This window comes from Taeniopygia guttata, chromosome 1, assembly GCF_048771995.1.
Source record: "Taeniopygia guttata chromosome 1, bTaeGut7.mat, whole genome shotgun sequence".
Taxonomy (NCBI): domain Eukaryota; kingdom Metazoa; phylum Chordata; class Aves; order Passeriformes; family Estrildidae; genus Taeniopygia; species Taeniopygia guttata.
The window spans coordinates 741,600-767,125 of NC_133024.1; the positions used below are offsets into that span (position 1 = coordinate 741,600).

At 44.1% G+C, this 25,526-nt stretch overlaps 1 protein-coding gene across 5 annotated transcripts; it reads left to right on the forward strand.

Annotated features, from left to right (window-relative positions):
- The first annotated feature begins 4,379 nt into the window (after nt 1–4,379).
- On the forward strand, nt 4,380–24,999 carry TMEM45A (transmembrane protein 45A). 5 transcript variants are annotated; one of them, XR_012057003.1, is made up of 7 exons: nt 4,380–4,825; nt 15,356–15,565; nt 17,451–17,663; nt 18,101–18,285; nt 19,522–19,582; nt 20,422–20,567; nt 21,769–24,999. XR_012057003.1 is itself a non-coding variant. In XM_012570110.5 (6 exons), exons 2-6 carry the CDS (start codon nt 15,376–15,378, stop codon nt 21,860–21,862), a joined length of 828 nt encoding a protein of 275 aa, XP_012425564.5. In that variant the 5' UTR covers nt 4,392–4,825; nt 15,356–15,375; the 3' UTR covers nt 21,863–24,999. The 5 variants fall into 5 exon arrangements, 4 of the variants coding, with proteins under 4 accessions (XP_012425564.5, XP_072788300.1, XP_072788367.1 ...); XM_012570110.5 differs by lacking the exon at nt 19,522–19,582 and having other exon boundaries at nt 4,392–4,825; XM_072932199.1 differs by lacking the exons at nt 4,380–4,825; nt 19,522–19,582 and adding an exon at nt 4,882–4,927.
- The last annotated feature ends 527 nt before the right edge of the window (nt 25,000–25,526 follow it).

A 25,526-nucleotide genomic window follows, 5' to 3' on the forward strand; every position in this document is an offset into this window, starting at 1 on the left:
GCCCCATTTGTCACCACCTAACCCAGACACTGCACTGAATTCAGAGCTGACAGCTCCTTCATGAGGTTTTCTGGGGTGGCTTCCCTGCAGCCTCTGCCTATTTATCACCACAGTGTGCCTAAAGGTGAGAAGCTACTATTTCCAGGGAACTGGAACTTTTCATTAAGATTTGATGAAGTTTCTTTGAATGCTCCATTGGCTCTGGCATTTGTTCAGAGTACTTTATGATTTAACAAACTGATGTACAGACTTCATTTGCTGTTCTGAGTGCTGGGTGCTTCCATAAATCTATAACCTAAATGTCTCCTACCAGGTGTCTAAAAACAAGAAACCATAAGCCAGACATGCAGATATCTCACCTAGATGTGACTAAGGAACTTGATAGAAGGAGGGAAAGTTTCTAGTTCTTTCAGCTGCCATTTCTTTCCTCTGCTAGTAGATTATTCCATTTTCCCACAGCCCTCTGCCTTAGGTTTCCATGTCCCAGATAAGCTAGGACTTGGCTTGATATTTGACCCTGAGTGAGCACACCAGATGAGCCCTCCACTGCCTGATGCTATTTAGAAGTTACATCTTGTAAACTTGTTTGACTATTCTGTTGCTGCCTGTCTTTCATCAAAAAATGCCAGGTCATTTTCATCAGAGTGAATAAGCTCTCATTTTCTAACACAAAACTTGCATCATGAGCTGGAGCATAGTAAAAAGAAATGCCATTCCACATTTTCAGAGATGATTTTCAGAGCTTTGTTTTGACATTTTCAGCTTTAAAATAATATTTTCTCTCATTCAGCTGATACCTGATGAGACAAGGAAAAGCAAAGATTCTTGCTTGGCACTGTGGGGACAGGGCTCAACCTTTTTTTTATGCATTTGTGTCGTGGTTTAACATGTACACAAATGCAGCACAGTGCTGCAGACAGGCTCACCTGCACAGCTCTCAGGGTTGAGACGTATTTGCTTCAAGAGCTGAAACTCTGAGAAGAGAAACATTTGGAACCTGAAAACTACTTTCTGCTTTTCCCAGATTTCTCTGTTCTTTATCATCATAATAAAGGGATAAGAATGTCTGGAGAGAAAGTTCTTACTGTTACTACTCGTGGCATTTCTGGCTTTATTGCTATAGATTCTCCATGCCAAATTGCTACACTAGTTCAAAGGACTCTGATCAATTTGAACCATAGCCAATTACCTGTGAATTATAGATTGTCCAGGAAATGCTCCTGCAGTTCCTCTGTTCATGTAGATAGTGTTCAGCTGAGCTCTGCTGACTTTTTTTATCACCATGATTGTTTTTGCATGTTGTTCTAGATGAAAGACTTTCATAAGGTGGGGGTACATTTTTATATACTAGAAATCAGTTTGAGAAATTGCATAGACAGGATATAAACTCGGAAAAGATATTCCTTTTGAAAGTTTCTTACCGAGGTCTTATAGGATACTCATAAAAAACCAAAAAGCAGACAATATAAATATAGCTAATAACTATTAACATTTAAAAAATTAAAAATTTCATGTATGATATAACTGCTTTTCTTACCCCGCCCCTAGATGATAAGATTAGACCTGGAAGCATTTTTAAACTTTACAGATTTAAACTTTTACCTTCAAAATCAGTACAAGAGCAAATATCCCTAATAGCACTCCAAGGAATGGAGTTTTGTCATATGGGTCTTTGCATTCAAATTCACTTTTCATTTATTTTGCTGTTACAAGTTGTATTAAAACCAGAATGTCAATGTTTGTGTTTTTTATGAAGTCATAGCAAGCGCATGTATTTCTCTTTATTCAACTGTTGCACGAACTTTGTGAGGCCAGAATTATTTGTTTAGCTTTCTGGGCACTCTATCCAGAGAGCTACTGTTTTATCAGCCACACTTCTATGGTGCATATCATAAAATCATAGAATGGTTTGGGTTGGAAGGAACCTTACAAACCATCAAGTTCCAATCCCCTTGCCAGGGGCAGAGACACCTTCAGCGAGACCAGGGCCCCATCCAGCCTGGCTTTGAGCACTGCCAGGGATGGGGCATCCACAGCTTCTCTGGGCAGCCTGTGCCAGGGCCTCAGCACCCTCACAGTGAAGAATTCTGAGTAAAGAATGCCTCATATGTTCCTTTCTCCCCTTTTTGAAAACAGGAGCAATGTTTCCCTTTTTTTCCAGTCAGTGGGGACTTCGCCTGACCACTGTGACTTTTCAAATATGAAGGAAAGTGGCTTGGCAACAACAGCAGCAGCCAGTCCTCTCAGGACCCTCCCACCAGGTGCCAGACACTCGTGGCTATTCACCTTCATCAGATGGTCCTGAACCTGCTTTTCACTTCCATGGTGGGAGGGCCTTCACTCCCTCAGCTATACATTAGGTGTGATGCTACAAAGATACCTACAAAAAGCAAACACAATCCTTGGGCTGCAAGGGTTCAGGGAAGTAGATCAACATTTCACTTCAGTTTTCACCCAGAAACAAGTCTGGATTTGTAAAGTAGTGTTCCCTCAAGTGCCCAGGCTGAAGCGATCTCGCCTGTCCCTAGGTGCTGTCTTGCTTCTGGGCCAAAATGCAGATGTTACAATAATCCTAAAACATCTAGAGCTCCAATTTGTCTGTAATGTGTTCATGAATTATTTGCATCAAGGCATAGATGTGTGACTTCATGGTTGATGCTAGTTCCTGGTATTTGTGATGACTCTGATGATGTAAAAGCACTGGACACCACACTAAATGCAATGTAATAGACCCGTGGGTCTTGGAGCCGCAGGCATTTGACCATGCAATGTTTCATTAGGCTAACTCCTGTGGAAAGTGATTCAAGCACTACTTGCAAATTCATCTCACATCATTTAGGCTTTGCTTTGGAAGAATATTTTAGTTCAGATGCAATGCTCAATATCAGCAAGGAACAACCAAACAAATGCTCTGTTTGGATGCTCTATTCCTCCAGCAAGAGAAGAACTCAGTCACCTGTGTGTCAAGCACGGATCCGAAGTGTTGAATTAATTTCCTAACTAACTTTGGAATAAGGCAAAAAGAGTAAGGTCAAAATGAAGGAAGGTCTGAACTTGACTGAATGTTGCATCGCTGTCGACCCTTTGTTGACCTTAGGTAAAAACATCACAAAAGATGTCTTGTTATTTCCATAGTCTCCAACAGTTTTGTAGAATATTTTATGAGTGCTCTTCTCTGTGGTTACTGACTTGCGGGATCCCTGCAGGGCCCTGGGGATGCTACTTGGAGTCTTTTACATTGGCAACATTGGTTGTCACTTAGAATGACTTTTAAGTAATTTTAAGTGTGGATGGAAATGAGGAGTCCCAAGAAGTGATTGTTGGCTCCACTTGGCTCCACTTGGCTCTTGGCTCCACTGCCAAGACAAGCATCAGACCTGTGGTAAATAGAAGAGGTAATTACAATGATCAGCATTATTGACTGATTTAGCTCAGTCTAACTGAAAACTCTTCTGCAAGAGAAGGATATCCATTAGGTAGGGATTAATGTTGTGATGTGAAATGCATTCTGCTGTCTGAAAAAAAAAAAAAAAAATCAGAAAAAGTCACTCAGACCAGGAAGCAGCTTTCTTAGAGGCCGGATTTCTGAAGCACTGTTTACAGAGAGGTGGTCCTCCTGGGAAATATTATTGCCCTTTTCTCTGTACTAAATACATCATCCAACCTGCAAAGGCATCTGCTTGCCAGATGCTGAGGGCTATTTGCTGGAGTGCTATTTATCTGAGAGTGAAAGTGTCACTTTGTGCTAAAGAGCAGGCGTGGATGCAGCTGCCTGAGAAGATAAGTGAGCATGAAAAAGTTTTAATCCCTACACGGAGTTGATTTCTTCCACAAATTTCCACAAAAAAAGTTCTGGATCATAAAAAGCAGAAATCTTAAATTAGGGGACTTGAGGGGGTGTGTCTCAGAATTCAGTCCGAGTCGTGACTTACTGGTAGGGAGAGTCGCACCTCGGCTTGTTTGTTCCTACAGCCACAGGGGAATCTGGCAACACAAGATCTTGATGCTGACAGGAGTGGAAAAGGGTCAAGAGAATCTTTTGGCATAGTTTAAACAGAGCTTCAAAACCTGATTATCACAACTTCCTGGCAAATACCTCAAAGGAGGATTTTTCCACAATGAAAGATGTGTGGCTTTCAGTGGTGTTCTCTGCTGGCAGTTGTAACAGAGGTGGTGCGGTGTGAGATGCCCTTCGTTACACTGTGAGTGAACCTCTAATGTCACTTACGTGGTTTGCTACAGGATGACATCTGCAAATAAAGCCGTGGTTTCGTTCTTTAGATTTTATTTTTAGACTTTCTTCTTTTGGATTCAGGGCTGTACCATAAATTCCTGCTAAATTACAGGAATCACAGCCACGGGTGCTCATTTTCGTGGAGAAAACCAGGGCTGTCGGTGTGTGTGTAAATAAAAAAAGGCCTCTGTTATATGCAGCGATCAAAGGAAGGTTTGTATGTCTGAAAGACTCTCTACTTTTTCTATTTTTCCTCTCCTGCCGGGCTACTGGGAGCCGCTTTCTCCGCGCCAGCCCTGCCCGCTCCCGGCCGCTTTTCCTGGAAAGCGGGGCAGGAGAGGGGGCGGGCAGCGCCGGCTCCCGCGGAAGCCCCGAGCCCCTTTCCTTTGGCTCTGCTCCGGGTCCTTCCCGGCCAGCCGGGGAGGAGAACGCCCGCCCCCCGCGGGGCCGCCGGGGGAACATCTGGGCGGCCGCGCCGCCAACATCTGGAGCGGCCCCGGCGCATCCCGCTGGAGGCTCCAGCCCCGGCACTGCCCGGCGGCTGCGGGACCCCGAGCGGGAGAAGGGAAGGGACCCCCAAAGGGGAGGAAGGTAAGGGACCCCCAAAGGGGAGGAAGGGAACGGACCCCCAAAGGGGAGGAAGGGAAGGGACCCCGAGCGGGAGGAGGGAACGGACCCCCAAAGGGGAGGAAGGTAAGGGACCCCCAAAGGGGAGGAAGGGAAGGGACCCCCAAAGGTGAGGAAGGGAAGGGATCCCCGAGCGGGAGGAAGGGAAGGGACCCCCAAAGGGGAGGAAGGTAAGGGATCCCCGAGCGGGAGGAAGGGAAGGGACCCCCAAAGGGGAGGAAGGTAAGGGATCCCCGAGCGGGAGGAAGGGAAGGGACCCCGAGTGGGAGAAGGGAAGGGACCCCCAAAGGGGAGGAAGGGAAGGGACCCCCAAAGGGGAGGAAGGGAAGGGACCCCGAGTGGGAGAAGGGAAGGGACCCCCAAAGGGGAGGAAGGGAAGGGACCCCGAGCGGGAGCGCAGGTAGGGGCGGCCCGGGCCGGTCCCGGTGCGGGAGGGCCGGTGAGGCAGGACGGGCGGGGGCTGTCGGACGCTGCCGGGGGGAGCAGAGCTGCTCCTGCTCGCCTCCCCGGGGGCACTCGGGGGTGCGGGGCGCGGACGGGACGCTCCGAGGCGCGGTGCCTTCCGCGGCGGTGCCCGGAGCGTCTGCCCCATGCGCGGGGGGTTCGCAGCCGGGGCTCTGCATCCCTGAACAAAGGGGACCTTAAGGCTTAGTTCTGAGTTAACTACGTGATTTTCCCCCTCTCCCTCCCTCTTGGATTTGTCAAATGGAGGTGTACATCCAAACTTGAATTTCCAGGCAAAATTAAAAGAATTTAAATGTACATCATGACCTCCTACTATATGAGAGAAACCCTAAAATTATCTTAGCCTCTTTATTTTATTTCAAAACAGAATAACCTTCAGAAAAACACTTTCCATCCCTGGATATGTTCCATTTTGTTTCAACTTTTCCATCAATAAATCATATTTTATGCTCCTAATAACACTTAATACTTGATATGGTATAAAAGAAATTATTATCTTTTTGATAAAGGGCTTTCTGAAGAGTTTGGGAACTGGAGTACTTAAGACCAAAGTATTTCTGATTTTTACTTTTTAAACCAAATGTTTGGTTATTACCATGCATTTGCATACTTAGGACTTGTGATTTCTCCACTATGTATAACTTTGTTTGCATCACCTTATATTGCTGTTTCTGTGGAGCTCTTTAAATTATGGCACAAGTTGTACTCCAAGTAACTGTAAGTACTTTGTAAAATGAATGTTTTCAATATACATTTTAGATGAAAATTCATCATTGACTCTGAGGTTACCTTTCAGAAGTTTGCTCAGATGTCTTTTGCTGCTTTTCAGGGTTGCTTGTGTGGCTTTTTCTGTATTTTTCCCTTTACAAATGAAGCTGGGCAAACCAAACAGATTTCTTTCAGTTGTGGGGACTGTGGGTAGAAATAACTACTGGAGAAGAAAACTCAAATGAACCTTGAGGAGTGGCTGGAATAATTATGCCTGTGTTTAGGCAAACTGCTGTTTACTCTCTTCTTGCACACAAATCTGCCTGTGAAGATCATTTGAGTCAGTGCTGCAGATGGCCAGTGCAGCAGTACAAAAGTGGCTCCTTGTTTCCAGGCTGAAGAGGTACATGAACCAAAACTTCTTAGTGTGGAAACTCTTGTCAACTGGCTCCTTTTCCTTCCGTGTGACCAAACACACTCATGCTCACTTGCAGTTGGCAGTAGTAATAATTTTGACTGTCTCCTCCAAGCTACGAGCAAGACAAGCTCCTAAACCCAGGAATTACAAATAATTTGACATTGGTTTTGAAATACCTTCGTTTTCAGTAGAGTGACTCTCTACGAGGGCAGTTCTCTCCCATCATGCAGCATGAACCAGACCTTGGGTCCTGGTGCTGCTTTTGCCTCCAGAAGGTAAAAAGGAGACTTGAGTCCCTTTGATCAATTTATGCCTAAATCAGGGCCTGTTGTAACACTTTAATGCTATCCGAGCAACACTCCTAAAACTCTTGCTCCAAATCTCCTTGCACCTGAGACATTTCTAAGACAAATTGTGTGGCATCTGTAATGCCAGTGGTTTTGGAAGAGGATCTTGCTGGGTCTGCTCCCTCTGTTGTGTTGTTGGAGGGGCTGCAGGAACTGAAGCTGCTGCTGCTGTATCGTGGAGGACTCTTCAGTTTCTGCTAATGTTGTATTAGCACAGACTGGTTCCAACGCAATGAGCATGAAGTGGTCCTGTAAAATGGAGCTACACCTCTCAAGCATCTCGTCTCCTCTGGCTGGGCAAAGCCAGCCAGCCATTTCTCCCAGCTAGCATCAATGGTACACTTGCCAACACTCCCATTTATTCATTACTGTTCCTCTTTTTGGTTTTGATCCACACAGCTTTCTGTTGTTGATATGTGCTCCCCCCAGGCTACAGTTGGTAGAGGCAGTGCATTTGGCTTCCCTTGGAGAAGCAGTTTTATCAGCTAGCCTGAGACTGACAGACAAGACTGCAGAGAAAACATCAAGGTACAAAGGCAGGTTAGTCAAGGCAAAGCTCTAGGTGCAAACCCACCTGCTCTGTTTCACAGCTTTGTGGAAATTACTGATAAGAAAATTTTTATATTTTTTTTCTTATCACAGCAGAATGCTGTAAGCCCCAAGCACTCATAGGATTAGTTATAATCTTCAAATCCATAAGATTTAAACATTTAGTTTTAATTGCTTTGTTTCCAATGAGGGCTCACACTACCTAACTGAACTGCAAAGACAAATGGGGTGGCTGAAGATGGGGACAGTCTTTTTAGTAGGGTTTGTTGACAGGACAAGGGGTAATGGTTTTAAACTAAAAGAGGGTCTATTTAGATTAGATATAAGAAAGATTTTTTTTTGTGAGAATGGTGAGACACTGGCACTGGTTGTCCAGACAGGTGGAAAGGTTCCTTCCAACTCAAACTATTCTATAACTCTATCAGAAGGTTATGAACACTTAATGGAATAACTTCAGAAAGCAGAGGTTCATGAACAAGTGTGTGGCTCCCGCAAAATGAAGCACAGTGTCACAGCAGAAGCCAATGTTCTGGACACGTGTCCCGTGTTTCCAGCCTTCTCCCTTGCAGGGGACAGGAGAAGTTCAGCTCTACGAGTGTCACCTTCTTGTTGCTAAAGTACGAGCTGCTATGAGCATTACACTAGGAAGCTGAGCCTCTTTGTAGTTTTTCAGTAAGAAAAGCAAATCCTTCCTATGAAAACCATCAAGGACTTAGTAATGACCTTACATTTGTTTATATGAGCTCCCTTCCCATTTTTGTCGACTTGAGACTGTCCTTAAGGTGAAAGCTTACTAATGCACACAGCACAGATGACAATTCTGCTTCCCAGATTTTGTTAGTGTTTGGTGATTCCTTAAAACAGGGTCTTTGTAATCCAGTTTCTCATTCAAAGGCTTCAGTCACCCCAATATCTGGTCCTGTACACGATGAAGAGAAATTCCAATGCCTTTTCCAGTCACCAGTACTAGTAAGGGAGAAACCCTTGCAACCAAAGTATTATCACTCATATTGAGGTCAGCAAGCCCTGTGCTTCACACCTTCATGCCTTCACACCTCCTCTGCAGCTACTGAAAGGGGGCTGTAGCCAGCTGTGGGGCTGCCTCTTCTCTCAAGGAAGTAGGGACAGGGATAGTCTTAAGATGTGCCTGAGAGGTTTCAGTTGGACATTAGGAATTATTTCTTTACAGAAAGGGTGATTGGACATTGGATTGGACCATCCAGGGAGGTGGTGGAGTCACTGTCCCTGGAGGTGTTTAAGGACAGACTGGCTGTGCCAGTCAGTGCCCCGTGGTGAAGGTGACAGGGTGGTGATCAAAGGCTGGACTCAGTGATCCAGGTGCTTTCCAAGCTAATTGGTTCTGATATTCTGTGACCTGTTCTCTTCTTACCACACAGCTCTCTTTCAGATATGGCTTCTTTGCTGGTGGAGAATATTCATTGAAGACCACTCAAACATTAAGTTTTCTCAGTAGACTCCCCCTTTTTTTTTGGGTTGTGTATTCTTGCCTTCAAGAAGTGTTTGGAGACATAAATAACAATTACAGTAACTTCTAAGAGTGTAAAGAGCTTTGTAAGTGCCAAATGCAAGATCACAGCTCAAGTGGTCATTAGTATTTATTACAAATATTTTCCATAGTCTAGTAGTCCTGTTGGGTTTGCTGTTTTATGAGACCATTCCATTGAAATCCCAGCTGTTCTGTCAAGACGCTGTAGGAGGAGGTCTATAAAAGGGATGCCAAAAGAAACCAATCCATATTTTATTTAATTTCATGTCCAGAGCAGGGATCTGATCTGTAAATCATCAACTGATACATCACACTTTGCTCTCTTGACATTTTCCTAGCCTAGGAAGCCTTTTCTCTCCTAGGAAGCAGAGAACATGTACCTGAACATAACTGGAAAGACAAAGAGAAGCCAGAGATTACACCCTGCAGGGCTGGTTTTTGTGGCAAAGCCATGGAGCAGTCTTCCTAGTGGCAGAGTAACCTCTGCCGGACCAGGGAACTCCAGGAACAGCTGGAGTCCTGCAGAGATTGTTCATTGAAGTGACTCAGACTGTTTTAAAGATCATGGGTAGTCCTCCCCCAGCAGTCTGCCCTGGGGTGCTGTGCCCAGTGCTGGGCTCCCGAGTGCAAGGGAGACAAGGAATTACTGAAGAGGGTCCAGCAGAAGACTACCAGGAAGATTAAAAGACTGAGCATCTCTGTTCAGAGGAAGAGCTGAGGGAGCTGGGCCTGTTAACCTGGAGAAGAGAGCTGAGAGGGGACCTCATCCATGCACACAGGGCTTAAGGGCTGGTGCCAAGAGGGTGGTGCCAGAATCTTTTCAGTGGTGCCCTGTGACAGGACAAGGGGCAGTGGGCACAAAGAGAAACACAGGAAGTTCCACCTGAACACGATGAAAAACTTCCTTCCTGTGCAGGTGGCTGAGCACTGAACAGGCTGTCCAGAGAGGCTGTGGGTTCTCCCTCACTGCAGGGAGGATGCAATCCTGGGTAACCTGCTCTAGATAAACTCATTTTAGGAGGGGGGTTGGACTAGATGACCTGCAGAACCCCCTTCCAGCAGTAACCATTCTGTGATTTCATGATTTTGTGATTCTGTGATAACGGGAATTGACTTCAAAAGGAGAGTGGCCGCATACAGGACTTTCACCAGCCAGCACAACTTGGGTTAAAATAGGGAAGCACGAAGAGCTCCAGCTAAGTGCAGCTCTGGCTGGACTGGACAGGGGAGATGGCCTCAGATGGGAGTGAAGAGCTCCCACAGCACAGCAGCAGGATGTCACAGCATCCCTCGCTCTGGCAGCACTCTGCCTCTGCCGCACAAAATAAAAACCTGCCGGGCTGTTTTTTATTTCCCTTCCCTCTGTGGAGAAGGGAACTGCTGCCCTGCATGGGGACAGAGGGAGGGTGGCCCCACAGGAGGCTCCCCACCGTGGGCACGGAAGTGGCTGGGGTGGCTGGAGCCAAACCTGCTCCCACCAGAGACCAGCACTGCTGGACCTGCAGCAGTCTACACACGTACCCGTGCTGTTTTACCCTTTATTCCAGGCAGTGCTAGGAAATACCAGGCTTTGTGACCAATGCAGGAACTATGAATCTTTCCTAGGAAAAAATTACACCTACGTGTCCCATGCACTTACCAGGTTTGCTTTTTGTATGTGTGAGTTTTTTTGAACTTGTGGTGCCCTGAGAAAGGCTTAAATTTGGCAGTCCTGAAGACCAAAAATTTCATATTCCCAGATGAGCAGCTGCTCAGATATCAAGAGCCAATGGTACAATTGTTATGTAGTACTTGCTGTCCCTGGATAACCCCTGGAGATAGCCTGCTCATCTGTGGGAGCAGAAACAGTCAGCAGATGCACAGAGAGCAGGGAAAGAGAGCCAGAAAATGGAAGGTCATGAAAGATAACAGACACAGTGAGGAGCACTCAGAGGGCTGACAACTATCTGGGAAGGAAGAGTCTCTGACAGATGCAAGGCACTGAAAAAGAATAGAGCACTACAAATTGTGGGCCCAAACTCATCCCTGTGGGAGATTGTGTCTCAGAGTACCTCCTTTCTAGGGCCAGCAGGTAGATTTCTGGTTATTACCACTGTAATTTTTGGTTTTCATCCCTGTATTCTAGGCTTGAATTCTTCTCCTATGGACTTTGGAAATGTGTGTTTATGACATTTCTTTTTTTTCTTTCTTTACCAGAAAATCTTTTTCTCCCACACCCCTAAGCCAAAACCACCAAGGCTGTCCTGTCATTTTCAGCATTTCAAATAGTCTTTGTCCTGCTTTCATTCATACCCACAGTACTTAATCCCAGTCTAATTCTAAAGCAGCTATAGGTGCCAGCTGAGTATTTCCCTAGCACCAGAGCAGTGATCTCATCTGGGAGCCTGGAGCTCTAATCGCTGAAGTGCTTTCAGTCATGCCATGAAACCAGGACTGCCTTCAGTGAACAATGTGCTTGGAGCAGACACTTTTCCAACCAGCCTGGCTGTCTCTGGTGCTCACAGCATAATGCCAGCAGGACAAAAGGCACTTGCCTCCTGGATAGATCTTTAGCTGCAAGTAGGAAACTTTGGTACTGAATCGGTTGTCTGTGATTTTCTTTGTCTTACATGCATTTCAGCTTTGCCGGTTTCCATTTTTGGTAAAAGCTGTATGATCACAGCTTGTGCACTGATTAGAAAATGCCTACAATTGTTATTTCCTCCTCTTATCTGGGTACATCACTCTCACTGATATCACAATCCATTCCTGCAGCTGTTATGGATAAATAAACATTTCCCATCCAATATTATAAACTCCACATCACTATTTTCCAATCTAGCACGTGGAAGAAAAAATTGGTGATGTTTAATCTTCGGGCTTAACCTTTGTTGCCACATGGATGTGTAGCATAAATGGAAGCGTTGCAGTAGAGTGAGTTTGTGGCTTTGTAACTGTGTCATTTCTGGGAAAGAATTCCACATTTCTGGTCGACAGTCCTCTGTAGCATCCCCCAGGGCTTGACAAACACAGGAAATTGCAGGGCACGGTGCTGTGGCAGGAGAATGTGCAGGGAAGGGAAGCTGCCTGCTGCAGGGCAGGCTCTGGCTCAGCTGCTGCTCATGTCCCTGTCCCGTGTAGGTTGTGCTGCCCGAACCTGTCTGTCCTCTAAAGGGAAAGGGGATAACAGGGAAACTAACCTAGCTCTTCCAGAAGCAATTGAGAAGCCTTCTGAGTAACCAGCTGGCATGTAGGGCTTCTCCACAGCACTTGCAAGTCTTGCCCCATGAGAAAGGAGATCAGAAATCAAACTGATACATGTTACGAAACATCTCTCCCAAAAAACCGGATGATATTTAAATCAACCATCTGAGTCTATTTCTTGCCTGCCTTTCATGCTTCTGACGGTGTGAGAAAATTTTCAGGCTAAAAAGGCAGCTCTTAATACCCACCAAAACACACACCTTTCCATGAGTGCTCGCTTAGAAGCCTCCTTTTTCGGTGGAATCCCATGTTCCCTTCTGACCCCAAGGAGTAAGATGCAGCCTGAGCAGAGGGATGAACACCCCAGGCACACAAAGCCTTATGGCTACATGGGGAATCTGTTGGCAGCTGTGAACAGCCTATACTGGTTTGGCAAAGTGTGGATGTAAAATACTTTTGTAATTCCATGCAGCTTTCTAATTGCTGGGAAAGCCTTAATCATGCACAACCCCCATCTGTGGGGCAACTCTGCTTACACCTCTGGCAGAACACAGAATCACAGAATTGTTTAGGTAGAAAAAAGATCTTTCAGATTATTGAGTCCAGCTGTTAGCCCAGCACTGCCGAGTCCTCCACTAAACGATGTCCCAGGAGCCACACCTCCATACTTTTAAAATACCTCCAGGAATGGTGATCCCACCACTTCCCTGGGTAGTGTCTCGACAGTTCTTTCAGTGAAGAAATTTCTCCTCATATCTAATCTAATGATGAACTCTAGGAAGGGCTGTGGGCAGCGAGGAGTGTTTGATGCTGAGAACAGGGCTGTGGCTCAGCCTGGCCTGAAATCACCGAGAGTAAAAAAGAGTGTCTTGGATTTGCACATCCTGCAACATCAGTCTGACATTGCAGACATAGACTGATAAGGCTCTGTAAAAATCAGCCCTCAGACTTATCGAGGATTGCCATAGCATGCTGATGCCAACTTTGTGCAATCACTAGCGACTGCTGTACCAGCCCTGCCCGGTTCTCCAGCTGTGCAGAAGCGTTGGCAGGAGGAGTTTTGGCCCAGCTGCACAGGGCAATGCCAAAGTGCCACATGGAAAGGCAGTAGCCCGACATATTGTTCTCCTCTCCTTTCACCTCCCATTACACGTCTGCCTTCCCCCTCCCACATCCACCTCCTGACCCCACAGCGACTTTCTCACTGAAGAGTCTGTGCTTAGCCTCACCATATCCTCAGTTTCATACTAAGACCCCAGATTCTGCAATATTTCCCATTTTATTTGCAGGCAAAACTTTCAGTCACATCAAAACTATGCGTGTTGACAGGTGACTTCTAGATTCACCAAAAGGAACTGTCAGGCCTGAAAAGAAAAAACTCATTAATTGGGAAATTTAATCAGTTTAAGGCAAGCTCTGTCATGATGTTTTTCAGTTCACAAAAACTTTAAAGGATAAGTTGTGTAACTCCTTTCTGAAACCAGCTGTGTTGAGATGCAGCATTCCAAAGGTCTGCCACAACAGCTGGCCAGCAGAACTGATGTGTGTCTTTCCAGAGAAATCCTACAAATAATCCCTAGCACTTTTGGATTGACTCAATCTGAGGTTTACACTCTCTAAAACTAATAATATGTGATAATATATTGCATTTCTTTCAGCAAAAAAGTAATTTTTCTTGTTCTATTTTGTTTATATTGGATCTGGAACATCAGTTGCTGTATCAGTCTTTTCTTCTTTTTGCTTGTTTTGAAAGGCAAAAAAATAGTTCAAAACAAAGTTTCTTGATGGTTTGCCCAGATTAGTGCAGAAAAATCATGCAGTGTTTAAAGATCTAGGTAACCCAGGTGTGAATTTACAGATTAAGAATTACTTTTGAAGTTTTGTATACCGTGCACTACAAACGATGTCAACACAATTCTTTGTTTCAGTCCTACTGCAGATGTACTCTCCTAAGGGAAGGTTATTCAGAGGTTTCATTTACCTTTCTAATCCATTGTTTTGCTTTGATGTGCACTACAGGGTAAATTGTTCCTTTTGAACTGCTTTGTACCCGTGGCGTATAATAATGAATATTGAATAAAGTCTTTCCAATGAACGGTGTTCAGTGAGGAAAAGACACTCCCCTCTTCTCCCCTCTTCCTTTCAGTCACAGAGGGGAAAAGACCATTGTGTGTCTGAAAAGAACTCCAGGACCTGTGCATGTGGAGAAGTTTCTCCTCTTAAAAAAAAAAAAAAAAAGTAAAGCTTTCAGTGGAGTTTAGCCTCCAGAAATAGGAGAGGGCCCACACTACGTGACTAGACAGCCTTATGTGAACCAGCTGCAAGTACTCCATGGCCCAGAAGCTGCAGTTTAAAATTTCTCATGCAGAGCTGACCATAGGAAATACTTACGGAAAAGAAAAATATACCAGAGCTTCCATGCTCCATTCATAGCCAGATAGCTCCAGTGCAGTATGGCAATTGAACTTCTAAGTCAGCAACAATAATAACAGAAAGTACAGACTGCCAATCCTTCTAAAGTGGTTATTCTTGATTGCTGCCTGTGCAGAGACTCAGTATTCCTTTGGGGCATGAGGCACAATAACTCAGTTTAGAGTATCTTAAAGAAAAATTGCAATTTAATGTTAGAACTGTCATTTTAATGAAGAAGCCTCTGGCTCAAAGGCAACTATCCCAAATGTTGGGATGATGACCAGAATTATGAATGGCACTGTTTTTAAACGACTAAATAATCCTGACCAAGCAATAGCCTTGTCACACAGCGCACTTGATGTACTTGAAAATATGTATCTAGTGGTGGGTGCATAATTCACCCATAAAATAATAATAGAATTACTTCATGTTTGTAAATCATAACAAGACATCTGGATTGAAATTAAAAAATACAATTTGCTAGTAAATATTTACCTAATTTATGGGTATGCAATTAATTTTTCCTTCAGTCAGGTATTGACTTGGTTTTCTTTCATAAAGGAAAAAAATATAAAGCTCTCTCTAAAGGGGAGAGCACCAAACAGTGAGCATTCAGGTTCTCTCTTTTGCTAGCACAACTTCTACAGCAAGATGTAGTGTGCTATGGCTTTTCCTTCTCCTACCCTGCTGCCTGCCAGCTCTGCATTTCAGATCAGCTGTTCTGCAAAACTATGAAACAGGGGAGAGTGGCTGGGAAGATAAGTACCCAAAGTTACTTTTAAATTAACTGTGAGTACTCAATTCAGTGACACCAGCTTGATCTTTGCAAGGAGATGCTTTGAAATTATAACCCACAGAATTCTCCCGCTATTCCCATAATGGGTCTCTGTTTGCTTCTCCCCCAGGTATTGCCTAGCAGAAAGCCATGGGCAATTTCAAAGGGCACGCCCTCCCTGGGAGCTTTTTCCTTCTCTTTGGCTTGTGGTGGTCGGTGAAGTACCCACTGAAGTACGCCTGTCGCAAAAACAAGAACGCTTGCTACCTCGGCTCCAGGGCAGGCTTCCAGCGCCTGGAGTTTGTGGAGGGCATCATCAAAGCTGTCTTTGCCCTCATCGGTAAGTGCGGTGGGCGAAGGGCAGGCTGCTCCTTCCAACACTTCTTGCTTTAAATTTTGTTCTCTGATAAAATGGATCTCCTTGAACCACCGAGAAGCGGTGGGGCTGCTGCTGTTAATTGCACAGCTGTGGCCATGGCAGGGTTTCCATCCATGGTGCTCTCCTGGAGCTTCCGTGGGCTCTCCTGCCCGCTCCTGCCCAGTCTCAGTGTCCATGCACTGCCACTGCCCAGGGACAGAGAGAAGGAACTGGGGCAAGGGGCTCACGTGCACACTGGGAGCACCCGACTGTGGAGGTGTTGCTTTTCTAGTTTGAATTCAACCATCTCACATGTTGGAAGCCTCCACTGATTTATCGGTAAAATATGTAAGTGATGCAGATGAATTTTTATTAATCTCAGTCAAAAGAGAAAATATTCACACAAAGAGACTGAACTCCAGATCTTATGGCTGCAGGACTGTTTTTGGGGTGTGGGGGAGCTGTTTGTCCTTCTGCTGTGTCCAGGCCTGGGTAAAAACCCACTGGGATGGTTTTGGGAACTGTGTAGCTGACTGGAAGTGTTTAGCTCTTGTTTGCTTCTTGGCAGGCTGTGTGGTAGCGATTTAGCTTTAGAAGGTAAATAAACTAAACAACAGGGGATCTGAGGAGCTCAGCTCCTGTGGCTCAAGTTGAAAAATCTCTAAATTTTAAGCATTTTGCACTTCTATGTTCTATTTGTCTGCTCTTCTTTAGATGCCCAGAGTTGACTCATTTCTAATCAAGGTGCAGGCTGTGACAAAGTCTTGTTCTTGCTTTTCCTTCCTCACTGTTAAGATACATCAGCACCAAAGGGATGTTGTGTCTACAGTTTAATCATTAAAAAAAATGATAAAAATCTAAATAATAGCATTCATTTTGAGGTGTGACTGTGGACATCTTTCTTACAAATCTCCCAGTCTGTATCTAGAGGTAGTTTGGCAGGTAAAACATCAATCTACTGGTTTTATATTAACTTTGAAAACACAAGCTATTATTTTAACATATGTAAATTCTGATTCAAATTGAAAGAATGGAAAAACCACTTGGCTAAGACAGTAAAGGCAACAGGAGTAAAGTCTGCTGTTTCCATGTTAGGAAAACTGGAAATAAAGGTGGAACAACACTGCATTTGCAGTACAGCATATGTACTTATACAGCAGGATGCTGGCCTATGCTTTATAAACAATATAATCAGTTTTAATGATTTAAAAGTAGAACCACTTTTAAGCTCTCCCCAAACTTCATTGATCATATAAAGAGTTTAAAAGCAGTTTTCCCTTGCTGGAGTACCTCAGCTAGTAAGCAAGACACTGAGAGGCCAAGGTAAGGGAGAGAGTGAAGCAGTGATTCAAATACTAACTCCATGTACATTCTCATGGGACTTTTAATAGCTCTGCATGGTGGAGTGGTTTCCTTTTATGGCTTTAGAGGAAAAATCCCCTTTGAATTATGAGTCTGAACTCTGTCATCCTGCATGTGGCAGGGCACTGAAATGGTAGATCTTTCTTTTGGAGACTTTAGTGTGTGTTATGCTCATGTTTGAACCATTGGAAAAGGCAGCTGAAAAATGTGGTCAGAGGACTACCACGATAGTAATTGTCTAAAAGAAGCAAAAGCAGCACAGAGTGGCTGTTTTCATTTTCACTGCTGGAAACTGCAAGATGCAAATAGTTCCACCAGGAGTGGAGCTGAAGCCTGATTTCCCCTGGCTCTCCACTCTCCAGATTACATGATGCTAAAACCTCAAGCTTATTGGCATTATGCTGCCTGGGATGTATTGCTGCCTCTACTGTTTGTGTAAAGATTTGTCATCAGTTTATACCTTAAGTACCAGAACAAAGAGTTTTTCTTCTTCTTTCATGCCCAGGGATGGTGGCTGAGCAGTTTGTTCCTGACGGGCCTCATCTGAAGCTGTACAACTACGAGAAGGAGCGCTGGGACCACCTGATGAACTGGCAGCACGCCACCATGTACCTGTTCTACGGCATTTCGGGGCTGGTGGACATCGTGGCTCACGGGACCAACGCGCTGCCAGCGGCCATGGACAGGATGATGCTCTCCTTAGCAGTCTTCATTGAAGGTCAGTTTGCCTCTCCCTGCAGGGGTGTGCAGGAATCCTGTGGATGGGAATCTCAAATCAGCCTTACACAGTGACCCTCTGGGGGCTGGGCCTTTCACTCCCTGAGACACTTCAAAGAGATCACAAAAAGATCAGTCTTGACCCTCCTTACACTGCCCAGGTCATGATCCCACATTGCAGAGTGGATCTTAGCTTTCCTGCCTGCTCAGACAGCAAATGTTATGGAAATAGCAGCAAAAGCCTGTTTTGGGCAAGTGCTCAGTAGCTCAGATATGTGTTTGATGTAGGCACTGACACGGTACACAGCTGGTTAGCTAAGGCCAGCATGAGTGAGGTGATACTGGCATAAAGAGAAATCCCAGAAATGTTTTCTGAAAGCAGATGCAGGGGAATTACAAGGGAAGAAATGATCTGAAACTGATCAAAATTTATTCCAGGTTTTCTCTTCTGCTACCACCTTCATGGGAGAGCTATGCTGGATGTTCATGTTCATCAGTTACTGCTCTTTGCTATCTTTGGAGCTGCTGCCTGCATATTTTTGGAAGTTTTTTTCCGTGGCAGTATTGTGCTAGAGATGCTCCGTACAAGCCTCTGCATATTACAAGGCAGCTGGTTCTGGCAGGTAGGTCACATTTCTGCCTTTGTAATTTCTTCCTCAACAAAATTACTCATTTAACCTATTCCAGATATTTCACAGGTTATATGTATGCCTTTTAAACACAGACCTCAAAAGACTTACAGAAAATAAATTCCTTTAAAGAGATACAGAAAAAATATTCCTTTTAAGAGATAAAAATATTTCTCATAGCCATTTTACAGAAGAAGAAGCAGCAACTGTTTTACTGCAAGTGCCTTTTATTTGAATCAATAAAGGAGCTGAAGTGTTTTTCTTGAACTCTCCATGTCACAGAGCACTCTGATTGCTGTAACATCCTGTTCCAATTTTGCCAGCCAAGTGGCAGTGATTTTAGAGCATGGCCATGTCTGTTGTTCTTTACAAAGAGAGTCTCCCCTGTCAGCTGCTGGAGCAGTGAGTGAACACCCAGTTTAGCACTGGGCAGATGAGGCAAAGCCTCACGGACATTGCCAGGTTCAAAAGGTGCTGAAGTTACAGATTCTCCTTAGGAGACAGGGTGATGTAAACCTCCTGCTTTTCTAGTGCTCTGGGAGCTGAGCAGAAAAAAGAACAGCCAAAACTTTGATATTTCAGGGGTGTGGCTCCTGAAAGGACCCCTCAAAGGTAGCTTGCATGCCCTCACTTACTTGTGAGCCTATCCAGTAACTGATATTTGGCAGCAACTCTTCTCTGCTGTCAGAACAAGAGAGAGATTTCAGGAGCTGCTGGGAGTTTGTAGCAGAAATAGGAGCACTGGTGCTGATGTTTCATCTTATAGTGGGGAATTGAGGTCACTCCAATGATTTTTCTTTCCGGCATGTCTAGACTGGCTTCCCTTTTTTCTATGCTGGCCAGGCACCATGAATAAAAATGTTTGCTGTTTCTTAGGAGAACTGGACACTCAGCACCAAATCAAATATTTAAATGCTTGCTCTGGCATGAAGACAGACCTCAGAACTGGCTGTATTTTTCTATAAGTGAACTCAAGAATGTGATGCTGCAGCACTTGCTGGTTTATTTTCTTGTTTTATTTTCTTGTCTGCAAACTTCTAGCCGGTGATTTAAGAAGCTTTACATAGGAGGAATAGATGCAACCATTTATTAATGGTTTTCTGCCTAGTAGAATTTTAGAACAGATTATTTCTTTAGCTCTAGACACAATGTGGGGATTGTTTCAAAGTAAAATTTAAAGTACTAAAAATAGAAAAAAATTAAGTGTGGCTTTTTTCACACTCACATCAGACTTCAACCATCTGTGTGACTGAAAACCACACACTGGCTGCAGCACAGGAATTTGTAAAAGGTAAAGGGACTTTCTTTCTGCATCATCAACACCTTCATTCATTGAATTCTCTGCATGGAAATGCAAAATTCTCTCCCCTCCTTCTTCCTCTCTTCTTCCCAGTTTCTAAATTCTCAGCTGAACTGCTGAGTGATGACTCTGAATAGTATTAGGCAGTACAAAGCTGAGGGCTGGTGTTTGTCATGCAAACCCTGCGTAGCCACAGAATTAAACATTTTCCCATTATATGCACAAATATGAATTTGATCTTTCCCAGCTCTGAATAAACAAATCAGCTATGTATTTCATATGAACTTACAGTCTTGCATGAGGAAGCTCCATTTTTATGCCATTTCTGGCCTTTCCCCTGGATGGCCCAGAAGAAATAGAATTGTGGCTCCCCTTTATTTGTTCATTGATTATTCATCTCCCCAGACACGTACTCCGTGCCCAGACCCTGCTGGGAAGAAGGGAGGCAGTGGCAATGGGCAGGCAGGTTTTCTGATCCCTGAGTGATTTCAGTTCAGAGCACACAGGGCTGAGCACCAGCCCCTCTCCTTACAGTGCATAATTGTGATTGTTGCAGGGCTGGGCTGTTGGGCAGGCTCCTTAATTTTCCGGGCAAGAGCAATGGCTCTCTGGGGCTGGCACTTTATCTTCAAAGGCATTTCTGCACAGAGCTGTTTGAAGTGATCCATCACACCTGAGACTGACTGCAAAATTGTTTTAATAGTAAACACAGAAATAAGCAACACCATAAGAAAATTAAATGTCTGCCTTGTGATGGGTAGCATGAAACAGGATATGGCACAGGATGCTCACCAAATGACATGTACTAAACCTCTTTTCTTTTACTACAGATTGGCTTTGTGCTTTATCCTCCAAATGGAAGCCCAGAGTGGAATCAAACAGATCACACTAACATGATGTTCCTGACCATGTGCTATTGCTGGCATTATGCTTTTGCTTTTCTTATACTTGCAGTGAATTACACAATTGTCAGCTGGTAAGTTACTTGAAGCACTAAAACTTGGTGACTTGTCTGTGTATTCTAGTGGGAGGTTTATTTTAGAAAAGTTTCACTGACAAATGTTTCTATGAAGTAAGTAGTTGTCTTGCAAGGTAAAATAAAAATAGTTATTAGTAATCAATGAAAAGCACATGACATTGCTTCAGTAGAAAAGGGAAAAACACATCCATAAATGCAGCTCTGATAGCACAGCATAATACTTCTGACATAAAATGAGTGCCAATAGTTTCCACATTTGTAAGTGCATATAAAGTCAGAAGTAGGAGATTTTTTTACCTGCAGAATCTCGTCACCCACTGCTCATTTCTGCTAATTTTAAGTGGCTCAGAGAGCAGGCTTCATGACTTTACTGTGAAGATTATTACACAGAACTCCTTGCTAGAAATTTCCTGTCATCAAACCTGATTTCTTTTTCACTCCCTAATGTCTAAAGTCAACCCTTTCCCCCCCTGCCCAGTGCTAATTCTGACGAAATTCCAACTTCAGTGTTAATTTGGCTGTAAAAATGCCTCTGCCATCAGACCACAGAATGTGATCACCTCCTGTCCACGGGACCTTACCAAGCCTTTTCCTGCAGTATCCTAAACATGCTTCTCACCCCTTGCTTTATCCCTACCATCCTAATAGCCCTATTTAATCATGTTAAATACATAGTTCTTCCAGCCTTGATTTGCACTGAGGTGCCAGTCCTTTTTGCACCTCAGTCTGAAAGGCAGCAGCACTCAAGGCTGGGTGGCTGCTTTGCTGTATAGAGGGGCAGCTCTTGAGGCAGTGGCAGCAGTGTCATGTCATGTCCCTCTGAGGCTGGGACCAGCGGCTGCTGCAGCATCGGGTGAGGCCACAGAGGAGCAGAGCTCCCCTCGGGGGTGGTTTGGCCAGCCTCTCTTTTTCTCACAGCTTTATGGTCCCTTCCCAAGTGAGCACAGTGCCTGCACCACACTGAACCTTCTGGAGGGTTCACTGAGCCTTGTTTGAAATGCTCTGGGATGTGTCCATAGAACAAGTGCACACAGGCTGTACAGTCAGGATGGACCCGTAAAGGCAGCACCTCCTAACCACAGAGTCATCCTAACTGTCTGATGAGTTAACACAAGAGTTAAACAGGATTTTATCATGCAAAAAATGGTCAGATGAACCTTTGAGTTACCACTGACAGCTTTGTTGTTGCTGTTTCCAGGGCGGTCCGTTCGAAGGTTAAGCAGTCCCAGCCCATGGAAATGGGTTTACTGAAAACATCTGAACGAGATCACGAGTCAGAAGAAGAAATTTAGAATGAGTATGGCTCGACCAGTTTGCCCACTCCAACCATTAGGCTAATTGATACCTCATTTCTACATTTTTTGCCATCTTATTCATTTTTTATTATGACCTGCTTTGCAAATATCAATCCTCTGTGATGTCTACATCTACACAGATTTTTTTTTTTTTTTGTGAAGGGTAAGCTTGATATTGGTTCGTGGTTGTTGCACTAGTTTCTTATTTATCACATGCTCCACAGAAAATCAGACTAGTATTAGACAGACTTGTCATGGATGAGGTGGTACAATGAAGTCTTTATGTTTGCCTTATTAAAAGCTCAGCAAAACATTTTCCAGCCACTGCTGGACATGAAGTTTCCTTAATCAGGGTGTCTAAATATGTGTGTTGGTTGTCCTGCAAGTGCCTGTGGATAAATGAGTGTGCAGACCTGGATAACAGCAGAACAAGATAAAGAAACCACAGTCTTGCAGCTGTCTTGTGTAACAACTTTGTGGTTTATGTTAAACAGAAAAACTTCTCCCTGTGAGCCCACTGAGTGGTTCACTGCAGAAAAGGCAGTAGTAAAGGTGTGTGTGGTGCTCCAAAGCCGGAGTGGCTGTTCGTGCTTGTGCCGAGGCAGTCTCGTCTCTCTGCTGTCCTTGGGCTTTTCAAGGCAGTGGGAGTGACTCTGCCTCCTCCTGATGCCTGGAACCATTTCTTTTCCAGAGAGGCTGAGGGGTGGCCAGTCAGGCAGCACCTAACTGCAAAGCTGTTTCCTTTCCTTGGGTAGAATTTGGTGGTTTTCTGCAGGATTCAGAGCAGACACCTGAGGCAGGAGTGGGTAATTCTGCTCTGTGGGCAGGATGAGGTGTTTTCATCCCTTTCCTGTATCACTCCTTCAGTCACCAGGCAGCCTGCACAGTGCTGCACAGTGAGCTGTGGGAGGGCAGATTTTTCCTTCTTGGTAGCTCCACACCCAGCTACCAACACCAGGGAGGGAATTAAAAAATAACACCGCTTTTAATTAATAACACCGCATTTATTTTCTCCATGCAAACTGACCTAGTGAAAAGCATAGTGCTCATGGCCAATGGCAGCAAACTGATTGCTTAAAAAAAACTAGTTAATAAAATAGTTTGTACCTCAAAGGGATCCCAAGACCCAAAAAATCCTTACAGGTTTTTTCTAAAACTACTTTACCTTCAATGCAACATAAATATTTATTTCACTTTTAAGATCTACCTTTTATCTCCCCTTTTATCTCCCCTTTCTTAGCTGCAAATGCAGTTCAGTTAATGCTGTATTTTAGTCTGTCAGTGCCTTTTCAAAGTCAGTGGTGTTGTTTATTCTGAAGGAGATCATTAGAAACTACTTTGCTTCTCACAGGCAGGAACAATGCAAATTTCTTCAGTGCTTTTCTTGATAAATACATTTAATACCATGCAAATATTAGGGTGCTGTATCTCTAAACTAAAGAGATAACCTAAGCAAGATGAAAAGCACAATAAACTGCCTGAGCTTTTGTATGTCTTCTTAGAAGACTTCAGTTGACAATTTTACAAATTATTTTAGACGTTTGCCAAGTATTGTGAAGTAAGACCTGTAACCAGGTGTCAGATTATCCAGATGAATCTTCTTTGGAAAGCAAGAGTAGTTGGCTCACATACATTTCTACATTTACAAATGTCAAGGAGGAAATTGCACATTGCTAGCCAAAGATCACTGCTTTCCTTAGCTATTGTTGGCCCTTTGTCAATGTCTTTCTCTGAAGGCTCTTGGATATTTTGGCAAACTTTAGAAAAGCCTGTCTCGGGATATTCTTGTAAGATAGGTATTGGTATGGTATATTTGTAGCTTTGTGTCTCAGCTTTACAGTAGTCTTACTATAAACTCTGAAATATTTCTATTTACTCCACTCTGCAAATCTAAGAGTTGAGTTTGATTACTGTGGTTCCATTAGAATCAGATTTACTGGAGAAGGAAGATCCATGGCTTCCCTGAGGAGCTTGCCTGTTAATTGCAGCAGAGATACGTTTGCCAAATGTTATCCCTGTTATGATCTTACCTTCATTGCACCACATCACTGCTGTCTCTAAATTGTGGGGATTTCTTTTAAAGGCAGATCCTTTTTCCTGTTAGAATGGTTGAGCTACAAAGCTTCTGTAGTTCTGGGCAGAGAAGATGATGGTTGTGAATCAAAGAGAACTTGGGGATTATTCCAAAAGTCTGTCACAATAAGCCAAAATCAATTTATGAAGTGAGCCACATGGGTGAGCTGTGCATATGGAAGGTGCTTAGCAAAATCTCCTTTTGAAAGCAATCTCCTGCTTTTACAGAAGCAGAAAGTGACAGTACTTGGACTCACTGGCCAGAGAGGGGCTGCTGACACCGTTCCTCCCGTGGGGAGGAGCTGGGGGCTCTGGCTCTGTCCTGGTCCAGCTGTAGAGCTGGGTCTTGGTGAAAATCTGAGCAGGATTTGGCCTGCTGAGAGGGGTCACCTGCACATCCCCCTGTGCCCCTGCTTGAATCTGCTGTAAGTGATGAGAGGATAAGCCCAGCACACAGCTGCTGGTTTCAGTGCAGCCACGCTCAGCAGGCACCTCCAAAGAAGCCCAAACTGGATCTGCTGCAGTCTATGACACAAAGCAGGGCAGGCTTTGTGCACAAGGCTCTCTCTTCACGTTAGAAAAGGTGGCATTGCATTATCCAGCTTGGAGAAATGCAAGGAAAAACAGATCCTGAAGTCTCAAAGAAACAGTAGTTTTTAACATTTAATTTGAATACTTACAGTGCATGCAAACGGAGTGTCATTGCGGGGCTTTGTGCCTGACAAGTGGACAAAGGCAAGGAACACCCCATTTCAGAGTGGGCTTTTGCTAGTGGAGCACCTGACACCTTCTCCTGTGTCCAAAAGAGATGCCCAGGAACAGTAGGGCACCCATTGCAATGAAAAAGGTATACCTTCATCATTTCACAAGCAGCAGGTATTGCCTGAGTTGAATGAGGGAAGTCCAACAAGTTTACAAACACCACTCAGAAAAAGGAAGCTGCTCTCAAGAAAATTTAAATTATTTTAAAATACTGGTGCCTTTGAAAAACTATATGTTAGTTTTTACTGGACAAAATACACCTGTAATTTTATTTAAATAAAATTGATTTATTCATGTAAGATGTCTGTCATGTTTTCAGGGGAAAAAATATAACCATTTATGGGACAGGTTGAGGTGGGATAAACAGGTTACTCTTATAACACATCCAGACATCTGAACAAGTCACACTTTAATTCAAGAAAGGTCAGTACTACCTTGTCATTAGAAACTGTGATGTTTGTTCTATTTAAATAATTTAAATATATTATTTAAATTATTTTTCCCTTGTAACTAAACACAGCATGAACGAAGGGCAAATATGACAGCAAGGAATGTGGATCCTCCAGGTTCACTCATCCTTAAAACTTAGGCACTAAAAAACTTCAGTGGATCAGGTGCCTTAATCAGGTACTCTTCCCCAAAATAATTCACTTCCTCCAAACAGCAGCTGGGGTGGGGGTTGCTGGTACAGAGGTTGGTGGAAGAAAACAGAACAGTTTTTTATCCAAAAAGACCTTCAGCATGTGCAGTAGTGGATGGGAGCCTGACTCCCAAGGACTAAGTAACAAAGAGCACATCTGTTAAAAGGGAGAAAGACAACTGGAAA

Coding starts and splice junctions, on each gene's coding strand:
- TMEM45A (XM_012570110.5), top strand. CDS start 15,376: ATGGGCAATTTCAAAGGGCACGCCCTCCCTGGGAGCTTTTTCCTTCTC. Junction 17,664..18,100: donor CTTAGCAGTCTTCATTGAAG/GTCAGTTTGCCT, acceptor AATTTATTCCAG/GTTTTCTCTTCTGCTACCAC. Junction 20,568..21,768: donor AATTACACAATTGTCAGCTG/GTAAGTTACTTG, acceptor TGCTGTTTCCAG/GGCGGTCCGTTCGAAGGTTA.